This window comes from Lissotriton helveticus, chromosome 5_1 (assembly GCF_964261635.1).
Source record: "Lissotriton helveticus chromosome 5_1, aLisHel1.1, whole genome shotgun sequence".
NCBI lineage: Eukaryota > Metazoa > Chordata > Amphibia > Caudata > Salamandridae > Lissotriton > Lissotriton helveticus.
Genome location: NC_136065.1, coordinates 1,096,970,996 through 1,096,987,039, shown reverse-complemented (window position 1 = coordinate 1,096,987,039; position 16,044 = coordinate 1,096,970,996). Strand labels below are relative to the sequence as shown.

At 44.7% G+C, this 16,044-nt stretch overlaps 1 protein-coding gene across 2 annotated transcripts in view; it reads right to left on the bottom strand.

The window, feature by feature from the left end:
* The window catches only part of SLK (STE20 like kinase), a 357,857-nt gene that overhangs the window by 219,380 nt on the left and 122,433 nt on the right, over nt 1–16,044 (bottom strand). For both annotated transcript variants that reach the window (XM_078643720.1, XM_078643721.1), the window contains exon 4: nt 6,734–6,883. In XM_078643720.1, the coding sequence (XP_078499846.1) occupies nt 6,734–6,883 (150 nt within the window). The remainder of the gene's footprint in view (nt 1–6,733; nt 6,884–16,044) is intronic.

Sequence of the window (16,044 nt, the reverse complement as noted above, 5' to 3'; positions counted from 1 at the left end):
AAGACTGTCCCCTCACCAATGACTCTCATAATAGGCAACCCTGAATTTACACCTGCTTGGAAAGGGATAACATACATGGACTTGCCAATTGTAGACCAGTGGGGGACCTTCATAACACAGAGGTTATTCAGTCCTTTGCCCAATTCAAACAAGATTACAGCTTCCTGGAGAAGCAACATCTACATTATCTACAAATAAGGCAGTGGGTCACACGTCCCTTAATTACGACAGCTGTCAACAGGCCTTTCTAAAAATGGATAACCACAAAACAGGACGATAAACATCTACTTTTCGACATTTACAAATGTGTACGAAAAGCAGCATCTATATGTGGGTCACCAGCACTAAAAAGTTGAGAGGCTGAGCTAGGATGCCCCTTGTTAGATCAAGAATGGGGTGGGGGGGGAGGGGGGGGGGGGGGGGACCATATACACCAGAACACAAATTTCTACAACCAGCAGCTCAGGTAGAGACACACTTCTCAAAAAGATGCACTTCTTGTATTATAAGTCACAGCAGGTTCCCAAAAGGTACCCGGTAAGGCTGGCTGAATGTTGGAGGAAATGCGGAATCATGGGCAGATTTACACAACTCTTATGGAAATATCATAAGTTACATCGTTATTGTGGACAACGTGCTAACTGGTATCAACACCACATTCAATACGCCCATACCTTAGTTGCCCAGCTATACCTTACCAGGCCTCCCAAATTGACCGACTTTCCCTCTAAAAATCTACAAGGGACAAGGCCATTATTATGCGTTATGCACCACAAGACAAGTTTTAACAAATCTATGGGTGAAAGAACAGGCACCAGAATATGGGACTTGACTCCATGAGCATTGGGAACGTCTAAGCATTGTAAAGCGCTCTGCAGCACTGGAGAAACAAGAAGCTCAATTTTAAGGTGTCCGTGCACGGACTTCCTTTCAATAGATTACAGAGAGCTTCCCTGCCCCAGATACAGCAAACTCCTCCACATTTTACACACTCAAGCAATCCAACAGACAGATAATATACTAAACAGATGTACGTGCACCACTGGAGAGGTAAAACCCCATCATGGATCATTTGAGTGAGAGGTGATATGGGCTTCATAAGTCACAGTCAAGGATCAGATGGGAGAAGGGGGTGGGGGGCGGATGAGAGTGCTGATGAAGGAATCTCTCTGCTCTCTGTATTGTTCATGGTTTATGGCTACTGTAATCTGCATATCAATGAACACTTCACCGGCCTGCAGGGGTGAGTGATGGTAGATCATCAAATAACCAATAAAATGTGGGAACCCACGGACCTGAATCTACAGTTGCAGAACTGGGCTACACTGGGGATGATGATTGCAAAAAGAAACATAGCTAGAAACTGGGGCACGGATGTGGTGCCCGCATACCAACAATGGAGAAATGATATGGATGAGGCGATGGTGGCAGAGAGGGCAGTTTTCACACACAGGGGATGCACCAAGAAATGGTTTAAGATTTGGGGGAAGTGGAACGAATTCAGAGGATACATATGCGAACATCCGCAAACAGAATCAATCCCAGATACCAGCCCGGGATGATGGTGACACAGGGGACAGCTTTATGTAGGTGGCACTATAGCCGGGTGGGAGGAAATGGAAACCAATTGTCTGTTGCAAGTCTAATGAGATGGGACGAATTGTATATTGAAATAACCTATGTAAACAAGTGCAATGAAAACGTGGTCACTAATGTAAAACTGGACCTAATGGAGAATGTTATGTTTTACTGTGCAAAATTGACTAACATTTTCATTAAAAGAAATAACCAATTAAAATATTTAAACCATAAAACGGTGTGTTTCAGCTATTTATATGTGACAAACAACTGGTCAAAAGCAGCATAACACTTGACATATCCAGATAGAAAAAAATAGTCTGCGAAACCCTCTTGTTGTGCAACACCTTCATAGCCAAGGAAAAGAGACGGTGAGGTAAAGGGATTAAAAGATAAGAGGTGAAATTTAGTCATCCCTCTTTGTTCGGCAGAAGGGCATAACAGTGTTGCTGGTCTCTTGAATAGCCTCTTCTAACTTCTAGGAGGAAAGCCACGAAAACTTCCAACAAGCCTGCTGTCAGCGAGTTCAGCGTATATAAATACCATAAAGAATACCCCAACAATAAGTTTGGAGCATTAGTCCACCACCTCCAGAGATGTCATTCGTGGGAGGTGGACTAGAGCAGGCTTGGAATAGATGTCCATCAACTGATATTAGTGCTCCACTAGATGAGGCTGAACAGTGGACACGCACATGGTAATGGGCTCCCTGCACAAGGGTTGCAGTGCCAAAGCCAGGTCCATGATTTTGTACATGGATGTTACTATATTACTGCTGGAGGAATCTTAGCAGATATGTGCTCAAAAAGGCTTCTATTAACTCGATATTTCTTAATGGTGTTCTAGAGGATTTTGGTACGTTCACGAAGAACCCCAGCCTGTAGAGTGTCTGTTATTTGGATAGGTGTAGCAACAGATGTTTTGCAGCTGCAGAGAACAGGCCTCCAAAACTAGCACTCTGAACGAGAAAACACTAGTACTGTTGTGTTCTGGCCGCATAATGGCAATTCAATAATCACAATGGATGGGTTCATCAAATATTTTCCCAATAAGGTCTGCAGGTCATAACAAGTCGCTCTATATTACTATAACCTGGTCAATAGTCAGCATCTTGAACTTCTGAACTAATAGGGACTGGCTTGGATCATATACATTTAGTACTGGACATCTGTGTCTGTGAACTAGTAGATTGGGAGTAACAGCCTTAACTCTATCAAATGTAGGACAGAGTCTAAGGTCAATAAGAGAAGGATGCTTTCCATTACCTTTAGCTGTACCTAAGATATCAACTGAGGCTCTGCTGACCTCACATCTGGTGGCTGCGAAAGGTATGGAGAGCACTTGTCAGATAAGCAACAGCATCCATGTGTTGATGGTGATATGGGTCCAATGATACTAGTTGAGGGAAAGTCTTCATCCAATTTGAGTGCAAATTGGTTGGATAGGTTGGAGAAACCACTGAGGCCAATGAGATTGGATTGGTTTTCCTCCTATCGGTTTGTAAGGTTGAGGCAGAGGAAGATGCAGCCATGTTGTTGCTCAGTCATTGACCACTACAGATTTGTAATGCTCAGTACCTCATCAGTTGAGGGGTTCTTAAATGTTCCGTTAAGGTAACAGCAAATCAGGTGCACAGTCACAAAGCCTGGAGTTAAGCCTTATGATTTTAGCAATACTGCGCCACCATGAGGTTCTGTATTGACAAATATTCTCCTGACAAATGCCTCACCTTATGGGAATTATCCTTTCAGGTTTCAGACTGGCCTGAAAACATTTTATCTAGCAATAGCTGTCCAGAGCTGCCAGGGGATAGCATTAATTGTTAGCCATCACTCCTCCTCCAGACATGATGACAACATATAATAGGCGACAACTGGTATGCTGGAGTCAGTTCCTGGACTTTTTCTGCAACCCAAGTAGTCAAAGAGGAACATGTGAAAGCAACAACATCGACAAGTGAAGCACATAACAAATTTGAATACCTTGGGATCGTTTTAGTCACAACAGTAACTCCTCAGATGAGGAAGAAGGCCGGTGGTGAGGGATTCGTTCAAAACTACATAATCGACCAGAAGGTGCGGGTCGGGGGTGGAGGGGGAATTAGCACCAGGTCTAAATATACCAGGGAGGAACCCGACAGAGCCCACACTGACCCCGGGTCAGGCCTCTCAAAAATGAGGTGAATGGCCTCATAAAATTCTTTAAGTTGAGCGAGGGTCGCTCCGACTCCCGGAAAAGTGGGGAGGCATGGAGCCGACCCAGGCGCAGGTTCCGAAAACCGACGCCTTTTAAGCTGATGTTCCTCCGTCAGGTCGGTCGACGGATGTGGAGAAGTTGAAGCACGCTTCAACTTCTTGTGCTTCTTGTGCCTCTTACCCGAGAGTCTCGACGATCGTGAGAGGGACGAAGAGGACTTGGGACTTCTGGAGTGGTCCAGGGGCCTTCCTCTCGACTGAGACCTCTGAGTAGCCGGGCGTGGTGTCGCCAGCTGGGCCTCAAGCAGCTTTAGAAACAGTTCCCTCAAAGCCTTCTGAGCCTTGTGCCGAATGTCGGAGACCAACTTGAAGTCCTGGTCACACTCCAGACACCACAGGTAAACCAAATGTTGGTCCATCATCACACGGTTTGAACCCTGAATCCTTCCTAGACAACATTACTTCCTACACACCCAAAAAATAGTTCGACAAAAAGTGTTAAAAACCTGTCAAAAAGTGACAAAGGATATCTCCCTTCACTCATCAGCTCTAGGCGGGAGAGGAAAGAAAAGCACTCACATCAGCGCAAAGATGACGCTTATATATGTGAAGCAGACATCACTTTCGGCACGGACGACGCCACGTAGAGCTGACCGGCGCCACCTACCAGCACGCAGGGGTATTGCTAGAAGGAAAATCATCTGGATCCAGTCTGATGCCTGAGAAATTCAAAGGTAAGAAATCTGAGGCTAGATTTCTCGATCAGATAACAAGACTGATTGCCTCCAGCTCAAACACAGCACCTAAGGCCCCACACCGTTATGTCACTCAGATGGGTGCCCAACCTAAAGGGCATCTGTAACCATGGAAGCATGGGCCTGTGGATGGCTGAAGGGAAAACCCATTAAAAGGTTGGCGGAGTCCATCCACCAGAATAGATCTGGATGAACAAAGTGGGGACGAAATATACCTGAGCCATGTGACTCTCCTGATGTTGGAGCCAATGAGATGTCAGACACTATTCAAGAGCCTTCATCCATCTTCTGGAATGAAGAACCAAAAGAATTCACAAGGCGATGAGACCAAGAAGATGCAAGAACTGCAGAAGCGGGATCCAAGCAGGAGTACGAAATTTCAGAATCATCTTCAGAATAACCATGATCCTCTGAGGAAGAGGAAAAGTCTCCATGAGGGTCAGGTTCAGTTCAACCTCTATGAAGGCTAGCGTCAGCAACGGTGCATGGGAGAGGGGTGGAACTTTTGGGGGTTGATGAAAAATGCAAATCATGGAGGAGAGTCATCGTACACTGAAGATAATCCCGGACAAGTGCCACTGATTCCACTTTAACCAACCAATCGTAAGAGTTCAGAAATACATAGGCTTTTGATAACTGTATTGATGTTGCCACCACTGCCAGCACTTTCTTAAAGATGTGAAAATAGTAGCCTGAATGGTAGAAGCGTTGACTGATAGTGCTGGTATTTCACAGTGTACCTCAGTCTGTGGGTGAGCCAATTTGGAAGATAGAAATAGGCACCATAAATATGCCATAACATCACTTGCATTCATAGCCTATATGTCTGGAGAGTCAGCATCTTGAACTGGTCTTGTCGAATAAATAAGTTCAAACGCCAAAGATGCAGGATGGGTCCAAACAGACTGTCCTTCTTTGGGACCACAAAATACATGGAATAAAATACAGTGCCCTTTTCTCTCAGGGGCAACACCTCTATGGTCCCTTTGTTCACAGGGGCAAGGACTTCTGCCTCCAATATTGAAGTATGTGCTGGACAGCAGTCCCAATGGAAGGAGGCAAACTGAAGAAAGGGATGGGAAAGACCGGGAACAGCCCTTGTATGTTAGACATCAGTCTTTTCTGCCTCACACCTAATGGAAAAAAAGAGACTCTCCATGCCCCCACCAAAAGATGATTCCAGAGAGAGGAAATCAAATAGGTTATGAAGTAGAAGAGCCAACAGAGAATGGTGGAAACAGCAGCTACTGCTGTTGCTTTCGACCACATGATCTAACCGTACCCAGATATGCAAAAAGACACGCAATTGATGGATGGAATGCAGAACAAATCAAAACATCCATGCCCATGTCTACTAGGCTACACAAAATATTGTGCTAAGCGGGATATACGGCCTAGATGCAAGATGGTAGATGCAGAGGTTCCGCAAATGAATTGGTGTTGACCCGAGATTGAACCCTATTGGAGGAAAATCGTTAGGAGACAGAGGCCAGCATTGCTTTTTAGGGGTTACCCCATCACAAAAAACTAAAAAAATAAATCACTGCTTTGCCTTGCTCACGCTGTTGTTAGTAAAAAGAATAATAACCATTGGATGGCTGTCCAGTTACGGACAAACAATACAGGCATGAATCAGGGTTATGTCTAAATGGGCAATAGGGAAGAAAAACTTATGAGAGGTTCGGATGGATGAAAGGTGGATAAGGACTGCATGATCTAGGCTGAAATGTTACGAGAAATAGTAACCCCTGCATTTGTTGATTCAAACAGAAAAATCAGAGGGGAATCACAAGGCCATAGAAGCAACAATTAACTCTAAGATACATCCAGGACAGGATGGGCACACCTTCATAGTGGCTTATAATGTTAAGATACGTGTAGACTCTGTATGAATATTATACGGTTATCTGGGTGGGCTGTTGTATCTGTATGTTACTCTAAGTGGCTTGTGAAAAAAGTCCTTCATGGACACGGTGGATGGCTCATTATGTATTGTGGGCATGGTATATGCCTGATTATATGCCTGATGTTTAATTTGTTTTTGTTCTCCTTGAAAACTTGATATAAATACATTTTTTTTTAAAAAGAAAGTGAATACAATATGTTATGAATCTATATGACTTACAGAAAAACAATCATCACAAAGAAAAGTGCATCTTTTAACGAGACAGGTCAGCTATGTCATTGTACATTTAAGTTACTCACCGAGTTTTACATCTCCATCAATTGTAAAAAGGATATTGCCAGCTTTTAAATCTCTGTGAATAATTTTGTTTTCATGCAAGTAGACAAGGGCATCTAATGTCTGTTTACAAACTACACGAATTTGGGGTTCAGTTAATGGCCTCTCAAGCTCTGAAAAAAACAATCACAAAATTAACCATCCAGTAGTTTCACCAGTTCACGTTAAGTAATATTGCTTACAGTCCAAAAAACTGGCATCATTTCCGAGTAAAATACATTTACATTGTAGTGCATCTTGTAGGACTAACATCACAGATTCTGCAGCTTGTGGTGTACTAGTTAAAGGGGAATCCCAGCATAAAAACAGTTATGAGCCAGACTCATCAGTGTTACAGAAGCACAGGCAATATATACCCACCCACAGAACTCAAGTAAGGAAGAGGAACCTCTCATTTTGTTTGGAATGACCAATAAGAATAATAGTTACTTACCTGTAATCTGTGGTTCTCCAGTATTGGTGTTTTTTATAGATTCACATGCCTGAATCATTCCTCGTCGTCGGAGTGGGAGTCCCACTGTATATAAAAAGTAGTAATATGCAATAATATCCTTAGAAAAAACTTGGTAATAACCAACCAGGAAGTAAAGTAGCCCAAGCAACAAGAGTAACAAGCATTTACAATGCAATTGTCTCGGCATTATTAAAGGTAGAGCTATTGGCATTGCTCATGACTTTTTTTTTTAAATCATAAATAAATGGCATTGTCATTTACATTGCCAATAGCTTAATCGTTAAATAAATGGCATTGTCATTTACAATGCCAATAGCTTAATCGCTCGCAAATGCATGACCTATTGCATTTACACCCACACAGAGCCACACACACAAAGCCACCCACACACACATACAGAGCCACCCACAGTCATTCACATAGAGCCACCCTCACACAGACAGAGCCACCCACACAGAGCCACCTACAAAAAAAGCTATCCACACAGAGCCACACACAGAGCCCCACACACAGAGCCCCACACACACACACACAGCCCCCCCCACACACACACAGAGCCCCCCCACACACACACACAGAGCCCCCCCACACACAGAGCCCCCCCACACACACACACAGAGCCCCCCCACACACACAGAGCCCCCCCACACACAGACACAGAGCCCCCCACACACAGACACAGAGCCCCCCACACACACACACAGAGCCCCCCCACACACACACAGAGCCCCCCCACACACAGAGCCACACACACACACACACACAGAGCCCCCCCCACACACACACACAGAGGGTTCAGAGTGGGGAAAGAGGTGGCGTTTTTTTGCTGTGCTGAGAGATGGGATCAGCCCCGGGATTTTTGAGGGGCTACCGAATTGCAGAGACAGTGGAATTTCGACAAAGTCAGAGTGGGAGAGGCATTTAGAAATGGAAATCTGTTCATACCTGGAAAGGCACCGAGTCTGCAAGTGTGTGCAAGAGAGAGCACTAGACAGAATGGGTGCAGGCACCGATAGATAGAGGTGACAAGGGAATCGACAGCGAGAGAAAAGAGAGTGTGAGTGAGAGAGAGGATGTGAGAGAGCCAGAGGGAACTGAGTGAGAAAAACGAAGACATACAGAGGTGAGAGAGAATAAGAAAGACAGATTGTAGAGCGGGGTGGCTGTCTTTCTTTTCCTCCTTTCCCCAGGCTTTGTTTTTCTCTCTTGTTCTTAGTAAATGTCTGATGAGGAAAAAGAAGTGCTGGTGGACCCCACCGGCCACCACCGGCTCGAATTTAGCATTGAGTCTACCTGAATGGAGCCTCCTTGACAGCCATTTAGTTGGAAATCTAAAACACAAAGAATAATGTATCCTCAAACTATCAGAAACTTGAATAAATAAGACGTCAGACAGTAACACATAAAAGAAGCAAACCATTTTGCAGACAAAATATTACAGAAACTTTATATAGTTACACAATTCTTAACGAGGACCATTAGAAAAAATAATTAAAACATAAAATATATCACGTGGAAGGCCCAAGAAGTGGGGCAGAATCTGGTCACAATGGAACACATATCGTGGCAATATATGCACCCCCCGCAAGATTTGCTTCCCGATGACACCTCGTCCCCCTGATTAGCATTCCAAATATTGATTAAATTGTATTGTTGTTGGTTTCCTCGCTGCCCCCTTCCCACGGACAATTATGACTGTATTATATATGCTACAATGTTGAAGCGCCGAGTACGTGGACCCATGACTGTATTCCCAATCTATTTTTGCCTTGTGTAACCTGTTATTGTTAATTTTCAATAAAAAATTTCGGGAAAAAAAAACCCCATAAAATATATGAGCCAGGCTAGACAATGATTACTTATCACAAGTCATCACCTGCACGCTAACATCTTTCGTCTTACTACATGCCTCCCTCCATCTCCTCCTAAATGTTCTCCACATCATCTAAACCTAACAATATAGTTATGAGAGATTACATTAACCTGAAAACTCCTTTAAACAAACAAGCTGGAAAGTGACCGATCAAAGAAATACCTCATTTCGTTTACCGCATTGTCACAGCCCATTGCATTTCTTCAAACAGTAACCATGTAACCTCTTCAGGTAGCCCATAAGTAAGTCCTCCTTCATTGTATTGTTTTGAAGTCCCACCAGGCTCCTCTTCATTACAGTTCTTTATTTATCAGTTGCACCATCTGGTCTCTCAAGGTGACCCAAAAATCTCAATTAAAGTACACCTCACCTCCCGGAAGAATCCCCCTGCATACCCGCAGGCAGGTGCTACCTTTGCCAGCATCCACACGGCTTCAAACCCAGGAAGAATAAAAAGCCCTTCAGAGTGTCCTCACAGCTCCCATAAAGCCTTACTTGTGTCGTGAGCTGACAGACTTCTACTAACAGAAGCAATAACAAGGTGAATAGTGTTGGCTTTTGTACACTTTAAGCACAGAGACAAACACCATCTATGCACACACTGAAATCAAATACATCCGTGTGTGTATATACTTACAGAGCAAATCATCTCCGGACATGTATGCACATAAACCACTGGACCTCATGCACACAGACCAGTGACATAAGGCAACAGAAGTAGGCAAACAGCAGTCCAACAGAGGGCAAACAGGCAGAAAGTATGAAAGGCTGCATAGTTGGTACTGGGGATCAGAGTCCCATGCCCCCATAATATGGCGACGATTGAAGAAACCAGAGAAATCGATATATATGGGTGTCGGTTCCAGGATACTCATACGGAAGCAAGCAGAACGTCACCAGAGGCCTAGCTTCTATTGGTGCAACAGGTGCAGATGCACCGTGGCCCAGAGGTCGGAGGGGCCCACTGAACCCTGATTATTGTTGCATTTTATAATTCGATACAAAAGGGGATGATGGACGGAGCGTTTGAGCAAATCAAACACTCACCCCCAGTCAACTGATCTGGGTTTAATCCATCACCATTCTTTAGCCCACTCAGCCACCCCATTTCAGACATGGCTATATGCAAATCAGTCTGACCCTGTGCCTCATGGGAACAGTATCGCATTTTATAATTCAGCAGCGACGAGGTCGTTGCTTTACTTGTGCTATGGACCTGACACACTGGCTGTGCTACTGAAGGGAGAGGTTGGCGCTCGAGAGAAGTCGTTTTCTGCACCCGGAGTACTGTGAGATCTGAAGAGTGGCCACAGCCGTTAAAGAGGTGAAAACATTGACTCATTCTTTTGTGAGTGAAGAGACCACATGGCCAAAATGTGAGTCTAGCTCTTTGAATCTATTCTTGTCCCTAACAGCCTGAGCCGCGAGTACAGCGGCCGAGGATGTGAGACATCAAACTGGGGGGGAGCACACTAGTGCACACGCTTCATACTAAGCGCTAATCAGCCACGGGATGTCTGTATTAATCCAGGCTGAGGAGGAAGCGATGCAGGCATGTATTCGTTCTGGAGGACATTTCTCCAGGATCACACGGAGCCGATTAACCCATCTCATCATTGCTCCCGCGGGTCCACTTCGGAGGAGCTGTGTCCTTCCTCCGCATATGAACGGATGGTCGGTAAAAGAGGGGGGATGTTAATGCTCTTCAGAAGGCTCCGGTCTGGGGATGCGGGACATGCAGATGGAGACCCGCTGTTATCCCCACCCTCCACACAGATTGGGGAGCCCTCAGTGACCTTTCTCGGGAAAAATGTTTATTTGATGCTTCTTGCGCGGATTGTGGCTTTACCGCGACACCGTCCAGTCATAGGACTTCCTTCCAGGGGCTGTGACGCACTTCATCCGGGACGCTATGTGTATAGCCTGACTGCCTCCGCACTGGGCCGATCCATTTGCAATGCAATTATGAATTCTCCGAAAAAAGTTGTTAAAGATAACTTATGGTTACAGTAAACATACATTATGGTTACAATTAATGTATATGAAATTAAAGTTTGTTTACTAAAAGCTCAGAAACTATCTTAAAACAAGGGATACTTACCTCACTGCTGCTCTCCTGCTTTTACCAAGCAGCAGTAAAATGGCGGCCGCAACACCGAAAATTTCGGATTCGGGGGCGTGTTTAGGCGTTCTTAGTGACGGGTGACGTCACAGGTGGAAAGAACGACAAAAACACGCCCCCGAATCCGAAAGAGACGGGGCTTAATTGGAGTGACGCCTGTCTCCTCCAATGGCTGGCCTCCGTTTAGGAAGCCAGCCAATGGAGGAGAGAGGCAGGTTAAAGCCCCGTTACAGAAACTACTCAAAATCATTAAACCTCCCCCGGAGACTGCGCAAGCGCAGCCTTCGGTCCTCGACCTAAAAACTTCCACACTCATGGCTATCCTAGTCCCGGGATGAGGGAGGAATGGAAAAAAGGTGAAAGCAACAGGGTATGTACTGAATGCAACATGGGGGACGGGAAAGCGTGGAGGATGCAGCTGGTAGGAAGGAATGGGGAGAAGCACACGGGTGAGTGCAAGACGGAGGACAGAAAAGAGAAGCAGTCTGGCAACACAGAGTGCAGCGTGAGAGATATTTATGAGGAGTCGGCTAAAAAAATACATGCACTCAGGGGTGCACTCAGGGACGTTGAATTCCTATAACCCTATGCCCGGACATATTGTTTGGGGTCGAGAACAACAAGTTTTAACATTTATTTAAGTCCTTGAATAAATGAAGTAGGCCCAACCCCCTGCAGCACAAACTCTTTGGCTGCCAGTTTACATTACTACAATATGGATCTGAGAAGGGTCTGCAGTTAAGGTTATATTTGCATCTATAAGTTAATGCTGTTCAAACTTGAATTTATGGTTCCTTAGCACAAAGCCTTTACCAGTAGGGTGAGCGCAATAAAGAAATGTTATAAGCTTGGACTGCACTACTAACAACGGTGTAATAGAAAAATGTGTTCACATGTTTAGGAAGCTTAAAAATATGAGGCTATGTATAATGCTCGCAGACTTTTCTCTTGTTAGATGCAAATATATGCAGCAGCTTCAAAGCAAGATTGAGGATTCTTTGCTTTCAAAATAAAATGTTCACAAAAAAATGCAACTAGAAAACAAAACATTTTGGTAAACCACTGTGATTAAGGTACCATTTCTTTGAAGCATCATTTAGTAAAATGTGTTGATACATGCTAGTATTTCCAAAACATATTTATAGTGGAAAATCAGTGTAACCAGTTTCAACAAGATTATGAGAAACATGAAAATAAACAAGCATTGGCAAAGCCAATAGGTCTTCCACAGGTTCTGAACCTTTTGGCTTTGTCGATGCAAATATTAGTATTAGGACTCTATAGGGAGGTACCGATCCAGAATTGCCTACCAAATATGGGTGGGTAATGAGCATTGGTTGGAGCGGGGGAATGGGGGTCAAGGGAAAGGGAAAAGAAATGTTGTGGGGAGGTTTTGATCAGAGACAGGTAGTAATTGTGGGCGGCATGGGCGTGAGGAGCATGGATGTTGGGGCAGCCAACCCCCCTCAGATGTTTGATGCGCAGTTTAGGGCTACAGGTGCTCTGCAAATTGGGGTACTGGGAAGTTTAAGTTCCACAGTGCAGGCTGGCAGGGAGGAGGGAGTTAGGGGACTCAAGGTAGTGTTAGTTGTAGTTGTAGCACTTGAACAAGACGCAGGGGTTTAGCACATAATGTACAACAGGAAATGGAAGGCCTGACACTGATATCAACCTGAGGAAGGTGTTTGGAAGAGTTTATAGCAAACTCGGCAACGGAGGACCAGCTTAAAGGCTTAAAGTCATGTCATGGAACGTTAACGGCTTAGGCTCCAAAATAAAGCATGCATTGATACTTCAAAGTCTTAAGAGGCATATGTGGTCCTGCTGCAGGAAGCACACCTGCAGGGATGTCATTATAAAGCTCTAAATAGATGGTGATATAAGTTAGCAGCGCATGCAGGGTATACATCGGTGGGCATCCTTCTCAGAGCCACGGTTACATACGTCCCAGAGATAACATGGCAGGACCTGTAAGGTAGAATGTTGTTTCAGTCTGGAAGCTGGGATGGCTGAACCTGGGCTCTGTATATGTCCCACCAACGCTGCAAAGTGAAACAAGGACAAGCAACTACTGGAATTAACGTTGGGCACACTAATTTGGGGGGCATGTATGATATCATGTTTCTAATGGAAGATCGGTGGCCTGGAAGGCCAGCCTTTACCACAAACTCCTATGAGAGGCTTAGCGGAGGAATTGGGTTGGGATGGGTTGGGCTGACCTCTGGAGAGCACACAATGGGATGACGCACCAATACACACATCAGTCGGCAAGGCATGCGAGTTTATCGCGGACAGACTTTGTTTACTCTACAAAAGGACGTAGGGAGCTTCAGAGACACACTACAGCTAGCACAAGGTATCTCAGATCACTCGCCAGTAGTCACCTGGTTTAGAGGACAAACAGCAAGGGGTGCCTGCCGCCTAGATTGGATCTTGTCATTTGAAAGATAAGGAGTTGGTAGGAAAGCTATGGGAGGGCACTTAAAATCGTTTTCAGCAAAATGAAGGATCAGTAGATTTGAGCTGTGTTCTCTGGGAAACTTACAAGACAGTTATACGAGGACAATGTCATTCCCTGGTAGGGGTTAAAAAGAAAGTAGATAGGCAAAATTATCTAGAGATAGAGCAAAGATAGTATACATAGAATCAGATCTTACAAGAAAGGAAGACCAGGATGGCACACCGACTAAAGTTGGCACAGTAGGAATCGCTGGAGGTACCAGAGGATGCAGCTACGGCCCATGCATTGTCTGTTCAGCGTAGGGTCTATGAAGCTGGAGACGAGGCCACAAAGCTCATCGCCTGGCTGGAGAAGAAAAATAGCGATAGGAACTGGGTGATGGAAATCCTTGATCAAGAGGGAGTGGGGCACACAGGGGATGAGGCAATAGATGCAGTATTTGCAGATTTGTATGAGGAGGTGTATACAGCTTGGTCCACTAGGTCCACTGAAGAGTGTGCAGAGCTTCTAGCAACAATGAACCTAAATACACATCGAAAGAGGACTTGGAGAGGTTAGACAGCAACATTACAGTGGAAGAAATAGCAGGAGCACTAGGGGATCAGGGAAGGCCTCGGGCCCAAATGGGTTGCCCGTAGAGCTGTTTAAGAAAACAGCCCAGATTCTGGCACCACAGCTACTAAATATGTTTTTAGAGGCTAGAGAGGCAGGACACTTACCAGAAGATAAAATAACTGCCACCAAGAGACCAACTTGCACACCTTCAGGAAGAGATTAAAAACTGTTCTCTTCCTGGAAGTTTGGAGCTCTATGTAAAGCACTCCTGACCTTCCGCTTCTCCTTATGGTCCCCTCTCTATTAGTAATGAGTTGTGTGATAGCGTTATCACAAAGGGCGCGCTCCTTTAACATGAAACTGGGTGGTTTCTTCTATGGCTTTTCAAAAATCATCAGGATCAGTCATTTGGTGTTTCTACCAATCTTTCTTTATTCAATTGTTGGATAGTCACCAATTCAACATATTTTGATTATTCATTCCAATCATGAATTCTTAAAGTACGTTTCATTGTACCCAATGAATTTCGGGTCAACCAACTAACCCTTCATCAGGGGTCTGTAGGAGAAAACATACAGGACCTTAGCGTTCGGAACATAACATATAGATATCATACATGGATTCTGTAATTAAAACTAAAGCAATATAACTCATAGTGATTAATAGAATGTCAATCGTATTGCGACAAAATTAAAGGCTAAAGGGTTCTATTGTGTGTACACGCTCAGTTTGGTGGTCTAAAAGAGTTAAATGCCATGGCTAGAGTTCGCATCTAATAACGGGTAGTGATGATGAACATGCAGGGGTAGTCTAAGTTGTATCGCTTGGCAAGTAAACGTGGATGAACTACGACCCATGCTTAAAATATGCGGAGGATCAAGATCAGTGAAATCAAGCTGGGTAGAAGATAGGTGCTCGCTCGTGCATAAGTCGCTACTTTTTAAGCTAAGTTTAAACGGGACAAGCCGAGGAAAACTTACTTAGTGAAACGCGCTGGTCACTTCCGAGTGTGGAATCGGCTGGTTTGACAAGAAGCCTATCACAGTGCTTCTTCTAGGGTCGTCCTAGGTCACGTGATGTGACGACACGTGATGGTATGGGCGGTATGTGTAGGGTCTATCTCGGAGGACACATAATAGGTGAACGGATGGGTGCTAAAGGTTATGCACCATATAATGAAAAATGAAAGATGAAAAAAGACTCGACAAACGCTGCTAGCGAGCCGCGTTTCCTAGGTTACAGAGAGACTCGTTCTGATTGGATAACCTCGTGAGGGTTCCGATCACGTGGTTTCACGAGTCGGCGGTCGGTGTGATAGTAAAGAATGCAACGCGATCTGCTGTAACTCTATAGAGTGCGATGAATCTCGATTAGCGCTTAGAGACCACCCCGGTGATAATGCGCTATACAAATGTCCCATAACATAACATAACATCTCAAAAAAGGGCAGCCACAGTGGGAGTGTATATCATACAGGCCAATCTCACTACTTAATGTAGAACCTAAAATATTAGCTAAGGTCCTTGCAAACAGGTTAGTAGGAGTGCTACCTACATTGATCCGCCCGGACCAATCAGGCTTTGTCCCAAAACATAGTACACACCTAAATTTATGAAGATTATATGGGGTACTGCATCTGACCAAGGAGTATTCAGCGATATATGTTGCGGTTTTATCCCTAGACGCCCGAATGGCCTTTGATAGTGTGGAATGGAATTTACCTTTTTGCCCTACTTCCGCGATAGGGCTTAGGGCCAGAATTGTCTGCATGGGTACGCTTATTATAACAGGGTCCGAGAGCCAGGGTGA